Source organism: Mastomys coucha, unplaced genomic scaffold, assembly GCF_008632895.1.
Source record: "Mastomys coucha isolate ucsf_1 unplaced genomic scaffold, UCSF_Mcou_1 pScaffold4, whole genome shotgun sequence".
NCBI classification, from domain to species: Eukaryota; Metazoa; Chordata; class Mammalia; order Rodentia; family Muridae; genus Mastomys; species Mastomys coucha.
In genome coordinates this window covers 44,795,366-44,806,401 of record NW_022196910.1, presented here as the reverse complement: position 1 = coordinate 44,806,401, position 11,036 = coordinate 44,795,366, and the positions used below count along the sequence as shown (strand labels likewise).

Here is an 11,036-nt window from a genome sequence, read left to right as displayed (position 1 = left end):
TCTCTCTCTCTCTCTCTCTCTCTCTCTCTCTCTCTCTCTCTCTCTCTCTCTCTCTCTCTCCTCTCTTGGTTTTTCGAAACAGAGTTTCTCTGTGTAGCCCTGGCTGTCCTGGAACTCTGTAGACCAGGCTGGCCTCAAACTCAGAAATCTGCCTGTCTCTGCCTCCCAAGTATTGGGATTAAAGGCATGTGCCACCACCGCCCGGCTCTCACTGTCTCTTATTAAAAATGGATTCCAGGGGCCCTTGATCCATAGACTAGATACCAAAAGGAAAAGGAAGTCTGGGCTGCTGCCGGTAACACGGCAGCTGTTCATTAAAAGCAGTTTTGAAAAGACTCCCAGGAACAAAGTCTTAAGAAACAGTCCACTATGATTAAAGACAAAACAAAACAAAGCACTTATATTCTTTACCCACCCCAAATCAGGTTCCTTTCTTGCAAGCATGTATTTGCATTTTAACTTAGGTTGCAAGAAACATTCTCTTAGCAGGACGGGTTCGGCGACATACTTGGCAAGGGCTGGCAGTGTGTGTCACAAAGGGTGGAGCTAGGTCCTATGGAACCAGAGCTTGAGGAGGTTAAATCAGGTCAAGAGGTTCAGCGTTGACTAGTGCATCCCACCCCAGCCATTGCAAATTGCAAATGATTTGGCAACCGGCAGCTTCTTCTTGCCATATGTACCGACTGAAATTCCTAAAAGCTGAAAGCCTTTTAGGAAAGGGTGCTTTATACATCCCCTGTCAATTTCCTTCACTGTGGTTGGTACTGGGAGCTACCAACCCTTCCTCACTGTGGTGTCTTGGGACATAGAAATCACTTGAAGTATACAGAGGAAGCACAGAGAGGAGGACATCGTCTCTAGCCCTGCTGTGCTTGCTGGTTGGTTCTCTGTCAACAGGACACAACTAAGGTCACCTGGGAAGAGGGAACCCGAGATGAGTTAAGTGCCTCCATTAGGCTGGCCTGAAGGCAAGTCTGCAGGGCGTTTTCTTGATTAATAATTGTCATTGGAGGGCCCAGCCCACTGTGGGCGGAGCTAACCCCTAGGCAGGTGGTCTTGGGAAGTATTGAGGTAGGGACTGTGAGCTAGAGAAAGCAGTAAGCTGCTTTCCTTCCCGGTTTCTGCTTCAGTTCCTGCCCTGACTTTCCTAAATGACCCGGAATAAACCTCTTTTTCCCCCAAGTTGCTTTTGGTCATGGTCATTATCATTTCGAGAGAAAGCAAACTTGGATACCAGCCGTTTTTTGTACGAGTGGTAAAAAAGGTATTTTGCATAACAAAATTAAAAACAGGGTTCATCTCCTCTAACTTGGAAAAAGACCATACTAAGGGGTCTAAGTGTGGTGATCCCATGACGGGTTGGAAAGGACATCTACACTCGAGTCCTGAAAGCATTGGAGTGACAGACAGCGTTAATGCCACATTCACTGGCTGGAGGAACGGCCCAGGGATGAAGTCCTTCCTAGAAAGCATGAGACCTGGGGTTCTGTCCCAGATTTAAATTGAAAATTAAAAACTGAAAAAGCCAGATGCTGGGAGTCTGGACAGATATTTGATGTCTTTTCATTGTTTTGAGTTCAAGTACAACAGAGCCCCTGTGCTGGATTTCCTGAATGCTGACATGAGACCGGAAAACAACCTAGAAAGAGACAGAGGGATGCGACTGGAGGCAGCCCAGAGAACCCCAAGACAAAAGCAGGGGGCCCAACGTATAGTCATGTGATCTGATGCTGTTAGAGCCGTCTCCCCCAATTCCCTCTCTGGCCCTTGCTGCTTGACTTCTAAGCATCAAGCATGATACTCATCCAGGCGTTCTTGTCGGTGTTGACACAGACCTGAGTGGAAGTTTCTTTCAGATATCCGGGCCGGGTACTCACCTCATCCCCGTGCATGTTCGCCACGTATTTGAATTCTGGAATCCCGACTCTGTGTTCCTTTGGAGACTGCCCCACAACGAGAACCCACAGGTTTCTACCTTCACAGGGAAGAAGGTAAGAAAAAAAAATAAGTTATCTCATAAAATGACAAATGAACTCTGAGAGAATGGGAAGAGAGGGACACTTCTCCCTCCCGGCGACTTTATGATTTCACGGTGACTTAAGTTCTTGTGACTAATGTTTTCATGCTTCAAATGCTCGTTATTCAGAGTGAAAAGAAACTCAACCTAATAGAAACATTTCTTATTCTAGAATGTAATCAAAAAGATCAGTAGACTAGGGTACACTGATCTTATTTTCAAAGCATTTATATACAGTGTTCTGGGATCTTAGCATAGGAACAATCTGGCTAAAACATACAATTATACAGCAAAATCACAACTGATGGTTGCCTGAAAGGGTGTCATGTAAGTGAAAAAAAAAAGTAAAAACAGAAAGAACAACAGAACTTGTAATTCAGGAAGGAGATTATTTTTTAAGTAACAAATCGTAGGTCTTGTATTCAAGTGCTGATGTGGCAGACCCTGGCTGCTCCTTCTGTGTTTTTTTTTTCCAGTGGTGGGGAATTCAGCCCAAGGCTCTGCACTGCAGCCAGGCATGTGCTTTGTCTTGAGGCCCACTGAGGTACACCCCCTCTTACCCACTTTATGGCAATTTCTTAAAACTTTGTTAATTTTGTGTATACTCGAGTTTGCTTGCATGTATGTATGCATGCATATATGTATGCATGCATATATGTATGTATGTATGCATGTATGTATCTATGTATACCTCCTATCTGCCTGGTGCCTGAGGAAGTCAGAGGAAGGTTTTGGACCCCCAGAATAGGAGTTAAAGATGGTGGTGAGCTGCCATGTGCATGCTGGGAATTGAACCCTGGTCCTCTGGAAGAGCAGCCAGGATTCTTAACCACTGAGCCAGCCACGCTCTTTGGTGTTCTGAGCCTAGCCTGGCCTCAAGCTAACAGGTCTACTAAGGCCTTCCAAGCGCCAGGATGACAGGCATGCCTGCCATGCCTGGTTTTGGCTGTGCCTTTGATACTATTGAGTTCTGTGCCAGAAACCACAGCCCAACCTAACAATGCCAAGGAAACTTTGCAAGTCCCCTTTCGGCCACAGGCTATGAGTCGGGCAAGCAAGGCCAGAAAGAAGATCACCGAGGCCGTCCTTGGGGCAGACATTATAGCGGGCTCTCCGCTTTACATAACCTTAAATGTTTTTGTCATGAGCCACTGAGATGGATTGTCAATTAAACTTTACAACAGAGACAATATTATGCAATCTTTTATGATCACACAGCCAATAAGAGGCTATGATCTGATTCCCAGAGTGAAGAGTTGAATCTTGTGGCCTATTTGACTCCAATTCTAGTACTCCTTCTACCAACAAAAGACTTATCTTTCAAGAGGCTTAATTTCCAAGCTGGTGACAAAGTTAAGAAGTCAAGCCAGGCATGGTGGTGCATGGTTGAAATCTTAGCACTCAGGAGATTGAGGCAGGAGAATTGCCATGAGTTCAAGGACAGTCTGAGCTACATAAGCAAGTACCAGATAAGCCAAGGTCATATAGAAAAACACTGCCTTAATCCCCTTTCCTACCAATAAACTCAAATTAAGAAATTCCTTTTGATTTTAAAATTGTTTAGCTCTTTTAATACAGTCTGAGAGACTGATCCACATACACACACTTCACATATGTGTGATAACTGTGCTGTGTGACGAGTTTAAGAGCCTAGGAAAGGAGTTTAACAGCCACAATGGGCTAAGGCTGAGCAGGTGTCTGCAGATTTCCAGATCTATCCTTCAGTCAGGGACAGTTAGGGCCCGAGGAGAAGGAAACACACACCAGATTCATTGTTTTCAGCACTTATTCATAATTAATTGGAATAATACTGTAGGGAGCCCTGTCATGACAAGGCAATGCTTTAAACTTAGTAAAACTGCAAGAATTCTTAGACAAAGTATGTGTGGTTTAGTTGATTAATAGTTCCTGCCCTATGTAGAGTCTCTCTTTCTCTGACTCTCTCTCTCTCTCTTTCTCGCTGTCTCTCTCTGTGTTTTTTTTTTTTTTTTTTTTTTTTTTGAGTCTACCTGTCTCTTCTCTGCCTCCTGGGTGCTGGGATCAGCTTTTTTCTCTTTTTTTTCAGAGTTCTCATTTGTTCATTCATTCATTTATCCATCCATCCATCCATCCATTCATTCAACTTGAAGACCACTCTATCAAGTCACTTACCCTAATTCAGAGTGCACAAGTAAGTCATGCTTTGTGTCATGGGGGTACTGGGAGTTAAGTCCAACATGCTAAGCCTGTGTTCTCCTATTGAGTTATGCTTGTAGTCCCTAAATTTTTGATCTAGTGAAGAAAGCAATATGTAAATATAATCACACCTTTATGTCATATATAACAATAGAGAGGTGTGTAGGGTTCTGTTGTTTGTGTGGAATCAAAGGAGAAAGGGTGTCCTGGCTGTCCTGGAACTCACTCTGTAGACCAGGCTGGCCTTGAACTCAGAAATCCGCCTGCCTCTGCCTCCCAAGTGCTGGGATTAAAGGTGTGTGCCACCACTGCCCAGGTGGTAACAAAGTCCACCCCCCCAGGGGAGAGCTTGAACGCAGTCCCCCACTACCACAAATTATGCAGTTGAGTTTCCCGAATTTGGGGAAATCGCAGGGGTCAGCACATCCGGAGTGCAATGGATAAGCCTCGCCCTGGGAAAACCGCCTTCGTGATCATGGTGTCTCCCCTGCCAGGTAAGTATGGTAACAAAGTTTTTTTAATGAGCTGCTAACCTTGGTTCTTGGAGTTTGTTCTGGGAAACTTTTTTTTGCAACTATTAATGCTTTCAAAGCCAGATAATAACAGATTTGAACCGCATATATCTAGTTTTGTTCCTCATGATCAGGCGGGAAAACAGCATCATCTCAACAAGACATCTGTCCCTGTTGTTCACAATTTCAAGTCTACAGCCGCTGGCTGGTCACATGCAGGACAGCAGATGACAACAGACCTCTAACTGAAATGGAACCCCAATATTATTTAGTCTAAGGGGGGAAGGAAGACAAACCAGTCAAGCATAAAAGCGGTAAAATACTGTGGGGAAACTCAATCCCCCTGTAGCATGGGTGACCTCTGAGTGAACTGTAAGATAAGAAGCTGACCTAGAGCGACTTCAATGGTACCTAGTCAGAGACGGAAAACCAAGCAGTCCCCTGAAGAATGCACAGCCCTGTTGGAAATGAGGGCCCTCTAAAGGGCTTCAGTCACCCTCTCCACCATCACTGGCCCTCAGGATTGGACTCAAGCAAGCAAACAAAAGACAAACCCTTTGCTTTTAACCATATAGTTGCCAAGGTAAGAACTCATTTAAGCAAAATCTTCCTTTTCCCTGTAAAACTGGAACTACTTTATTTTCCAAAGTTCTAGCTCAAGAGATCTGAAGCTAGGCAGGCAAGATAGTTAAAGTGATTGCTCTGTGTTTCTGACCTAATTAATCCCCAGAGCTCATGGTGGGAAGGAAGAACCAAATCTTTCTCTTTACCACCAAGCAAATGAAACCGGGATTCAAGATGTTTCTTGGTGTTTTTCCCAGGCTCTGTTCCATTGGCTTTGGTATCCCAGATCCCTCTCACTTTGGGCCTACAGACAACCTTACTGACTTCCCCAGAGAAGTGCTTCAGAGCTGTGGAATCAGGGGTGGCTCTGCTCGCAGGGTCTGGTTGACCCTAGTTCCATGTGTGTTGTTCTTGGCATAGTAGGGCAACCACTAGATCGCCACTTTTCAAATACTGTTTATTCCACACACACAAAAGAATTCTATGAAATTTCTTCTGAAAAATTACCTTAACAGATATTGCACCTCAGAGTTTACACACACATGCACATACACAATCACACACACACACATATGAATCCTGATATGAACTTGGAAATACAATCGGACACAATGTTCACCGTGCAGACAATCACCCTGTACACAGACAGCTTCACCTTCATCTGTGCTCATGCAGCAAGTGTTTGTAGATGTCTCTCGAGCCTGGCATCACGCCAGCTGAGACAGATACGAGCTACTAACTGACAGTGTTCGGAAACACTCAATTCTATTCCACATACCACTTCCATCATTGAATAAGACGATTCAGGGCGCATCATGTTCCATGTCACTGTGACTTGGGGGGTCATGGAGACTGGATCACAAGCACCACTTGCTTTATCTGCTATGACTCCTATGGTATCAGGAGAGGGCCCATGTCCTTCAACAGCACACTGGGGCTACCAAGGTTCTGTTTCTTCCTGCCTTGAGAATTCCACTCGGTGCCACATGACAGGTTCTAAACAGTCTTCATCACATGTTGCTCACTGAAGAGCCAGCATGGATAGTGTGACCATTGTGGCCAGCTTCCACTCAAGGCTCAAGAAAAACTCCCTTTCCACTTAACCCTCTTCTCTCTTCTCTCCTGCCATTTCCTCTCCTTTCTTTCCCATCTTCTCTCCTCCCACAATTTTCATTTTTGAAACGGGCTTTCTCTGTGTAATCCTGGCTGGCCTAGCACTTGCTATGTAGTGATTCCATTTGCAGCAACCATGCTTCCTCTGCCTTACCCAGAGGGCCGAGACTAGAGATGCATGCCACCCGGCCTCCAACATCTTTCTTCCTCTTCTCCTTCACAGCCCACCTCTCCCTAGCCTAGGTTAGACCCTTCCTGTGTAACTCTCCCCACTTACTGGACCACAGGGTCTTTGCAGGTCAGGGACCATGGTTCTCTGTATTTGTAGAATTTAGTACAATCCTGGCACATACATTGTAGCAGAGGATCAATAAATACTTGCTGAATACAGACAAGTGATTGAATTAACAATCAAATCAGGGGAAGCCAGCTGGAGCTGAGGTCACACCCTGCCCAGAAATTAGATGGAGGACTTTTTTCTCCCAGTATTATGGAAACCCCTGTGACCTGCCAACAATGTGCCCATTGGGATGGGCTCTGGAAGGAAGTCAGTTTCCTAGATCAGTTCCAGAGTAGATGGACCTTCCTGGAGTGCTTCCACGTAAGAGAGTGCCAAGGTCCAAAGCACACATCTGGTTTCAGGTCAGACTGCCAGCTGAAGGATGGGGTTTCATCTGTTCCCACTTCTGTCCTTGTGGGTGGAATGTTTTCATATCAGACTAGAGGAGCATCAATGCTAGGCTCCATTTTATTTCTTGTTGAACAGGTGATAGGGTGGTTTGGAGAGTTTTCATTCCTAAAGGAAAGGCCTTTCCATTTTTATTTATGTTTTTAAAAAAACAAAGCTAGACATCAAATCCAGGGCTTTGTGAGTGCTCTACCAACAAGTGGTTAGTCAGTGGCAAGAATCCTACCTCTGAGCTACCCCTCCATCCCAACTGAACATTTTTAATTGAAGAAGGCAAAGAGAATATCTGGGGATGAATCGGGTTGGGGTGTGTTTTCTTTTTCTGATTTCAACATGGTTAAGACCCCTAGCACACAGTGTCAATGAGCGGTGATCCAAACAGGATCTTGTCTTTTTCACCTTGCTACCCTTTTTTTCACCCCCTGCCCCATTTGCTCTCCTTCTATGCACAGCAAACTGAAAAGTTTACTTGGAAAACAAGTTTTCAAAAACTAGACACAAAGCCAGGCAGTGGTGGCGCATGCCTTTAGTCCCAGCACTTGGGAGGCAGAGGCAGGTGGATTTCTGAGTTCAAGGCCAGCCTGGTCTACAGAGAGAGAGTCCCAGGACAGCCAGAGCTATACAGAAAAACCTTGTCTCGAAGAAAAAAAAAACAACCCCACAACACCCCCCCAAAAAAACCCCAAAACCCCACAAAAACTAGACACAAAATCATCACATCTCAACCATCATCATTTCTCAGTTTTTTTCTAGTCTTTTTTTTTTTCTTCACATAGAGACAGGAAACTTGTTTTTAAATCCCCAAAGCTAAAAGAAATCTCTAGAGGTCTCATACTATAAAAAGCCCCAGCTTCTCTTGTTGGTCCCTTGGGGAGACATCAACATAATCTGCCTGTCTTTTTTAAAGGACAGGTCAATAATAATAATGAGAAGTTGGGCGTTCTCTTGAAGTGCGAACAAGTATGTAAAGAGATTTCTTAACTGTCCCTTTGATTTTTTTGGTGCTTGGGCTGAACTCAGGGCCTCACATCAGCTAAGCACAAGGTCCACCATATATGCTCCACACCGCCAGCCTCTTGGATTTGAAAAGAAGCGATCTCCATGGGGAATGCTACAATGTATCTATCATCCTTTGGGAGTTTCAGTGATGTCAGGCAGGTTGGATCCAGGATGTACGAACCAACAGTCCTCCAAAGATACAACATAAAGGACAATGAGCAGGCCAACTCAAGGCCCCAAGACAGAGTAAAATAGTGGTGGTAATTAACTGGTGGTCAAAATATAAAGCTAGTTAACAGTGGTCACTATGCCAGCTCAGGGCTCTAAAGGACCAACCAGGTCCTGTGTGACTGACAAGTCCAGGGCTGTTACTGTTTGACCAGACCTCTTATTTTTTTAAACAAGTATATGCTTAAAAACAAACAAACTTTTTAAGAAATCAATACAAAATTTTATCCTCCTGCTTCTTCAGAACCTCTAAGCCCTCCTATGTGTCCCCCCACAACCCCCATTTTATCTCAAATTCATGGCCTCTTTTTCTTTGACCAATATTATATTCCTATAATGCTTGTATGTATATCATTTCACTTGATATGTATACCATACATGATATGTATACCATATCACTTGGTATTAGATGACCAACAGGAGCTCTTCCCTAGGGAAGACTATTTCTTCCATTCTCCACATTCTTAGGTGGCCTATAGTTCCTTGTCCAGCAGGATTGCTCGGTGAGATTTCTCCCAGCGTCCGTCATCCTTGTCCAGGTCTCGTCTAGGCAGCCATATTGCTGAGATTTCACGGGTATTGTTTGTTTCCCCATCATTTCTAGGAAATGCAATCTCACAGCAGGTTTCCAGTTCCTTCCACTTTTACAATTTTTCTGCCCCCTCTTCTGCAGTGGTCCCCGAGCCTTGGGTACAGGAGATGCCATGGAAATGTATTTGTCGGGGCTGGGCACCACAGGCTCCATTGTTCTCTGCATTCTGATTGGTTGTGATTTTCTGTAATGGTTTTCATCTGTGGCAAAGACGGGTGGTCTTTGATGATTCCTTGGCTGTTCTGATTAAAATCTCAACTATTTGATTGACTACTGCTTGTGTTCTGTTTTATTCTTCTCTTGGGAGATCACAAGAACTGAGAGACTACTGTTGAAGCTGAGACTAGAAGAAACTGGGGACCTCCCCATAGCAGTGATAATGTGGTCCTTCTAGCTTGACTGGTATTCCTCTTTCTCCCCCTCCCCCATCTCTCTCATTACTATAGTGAGGGACAGAGACTTGCAGGCCACACAGTGCATGTACAGAGGTCAGAGGGCACCCCCGTGGAGGTGGTCTCCCTCCGACCTTTCATGGGTTCCGGAGATGGAGCTCTGGCTTCTAGGCTTGCACAGCAGTAAGTCTCTTTACCTGTTGAGCCATCTCACCAGGGGCCCCTTGGCGTTCTTATACCCGTGTCTGTGAGTGCAAACTGTTCTAATTTATGATTAGGTTCATTTTGAGACACTTAATCCTCCCCCGAGGAAGTGTGTATTTGGGGTCTGCCTATCCTTGTTGATATTTATTCTATTAGAAGAACTTGAACTTGTCAGTTTCCTTGGAAGCTGCTCTGGAGAAGCACCCCATTACTCTTGGGTTTCTCTTCCCTGAGTGTGGGCCATACAGTCTCACTCTAATGCCACACAAGCCAGTCTTGAATGAAGGTTGGTTCACTTCCAGAACAAGTAGAGTCTAAACTTGCCAAAAGGAGGCTCCTTCAAGGACCAACCTAGGACATTTGATGGATTAACAAAGATAGACTTTTTAAATTACAATTACTATTTTTATTTTTCTGGATTGTGTTCGCAGTGCTGAGGAAGGAACCAGGGTCACGAGCATGTTAGGCAAGCATTCCACCACTGAACCACATCTCCATCCTTGTTTGTTTTCAAGACACACTGTCATGGTGCAGCTGAGACTGGCCTGGACCCTGGCACCCTCATGCCTATCCCCACAGTGCTAAGGTTATGGGCATCCACCATTGTGTCTCCTACCCTTCTGACATCTTAATCTCTACATGGATCACTTGCTTGGTAAGTGCGTCAAGCCTGTATCAGGGTGGCATGCCATCTGCCTCTTAGACACTACGCAGTTGGGCATGGCTTGTTCCTGAATGAAGCACACTGGCTCTAAACCTGAACTGCCAGCCTCCAGAACCTGCTGTCACTGGTTAGCCATAAGACCTGGGACAACATGCTTTATCTTGCTGATCACTTTTCTTATCTATGTTGTGGGATTAAGAGAATTGATACTTCGTGGAGTTGTGCTATGTCACCTAATCCTCCAAATCCTTGAAACGCTGCTAGTGAGCTGAGGAGACGGCTCAGTGGTATTAAATACATCCTTAGCATGCTCAAGGCTGTGAGTTCAAGCCCCAGTACCACAAAATGAAAGCAACTATAACAAAGGCAGCAAAACTACAGTAAGCACGCACGAGCTTGTTAAAAGACAAACCTTGGGGCTGGAGAGATGGCTCAGCGGTTAAGAGCACCGACTGATCTTCCAGAGGTCCTAAATTTCAATTCCCAGCAACCACACAGTGGCTCACATCTGTAAAGGGGACCGATGCCCTCTTCTGTTGTGTCTGAAGACAGCATCAGTGTACTCATATACATAAAATAAATAAATAAATCTTTAAAAAAAAAAAAAAAGACAACCTCAGGCCCTCCTGGATAGTGCCTCAGAACAATTAAAGCAAGATTTCCAATATAAACAGTGTCTAAATCATGTAATGGAGATCTTGGCCAGCAGTTAGTGGAGCCATGTGTGCTCCAGGAAATCTGCCATTCAGTTTGAATAGACCAACACTTGCTGAACTGCACAAAAAGGAAAATAGAAGGGGCTATTCTTTTAAAAATGAGAGCCTCTCCAGGCGGTGGTGGCTCACGCCTTTAATCCCAGCACTTGGGAGGCAGAGGCAGGCGGATTTC

The 11,036-nt window shown here is 44.8% G+C and overlaps 1 protein-coding gene and 1 non-coding gene across 2 annotated transcripts in view; both read right to left on the bottom strand.

Annotated features, from left to right (window-relative positions):
• Cpm (carboxypeptidase M) overlaps window positions 1–11,036 on the bottom strand; it is a 61,010-nt gene that overhangs the window by 26,283 nt on the left and 23,691 nt on the right. The window contains exon 3 of the mRNA XM_031350032.1: window positions 1,878–1,975. Within this exon, the coding sequence (XP_031205892.1) occupies window positions 1,878–1,975 (98 nt within the window). The remainder of the gene's footprint in view (window positions 1–1,877; window positions 1,976–11,036) is intronic.
• LOC116076629 lies at window positions 4,531–4,694 on the bottom strand. Its single transcript, XR_004113033.1, has one exon. It is a non-coding gene; the product is annotated as a U1 spliceosomal RNA (small nuclear RNA).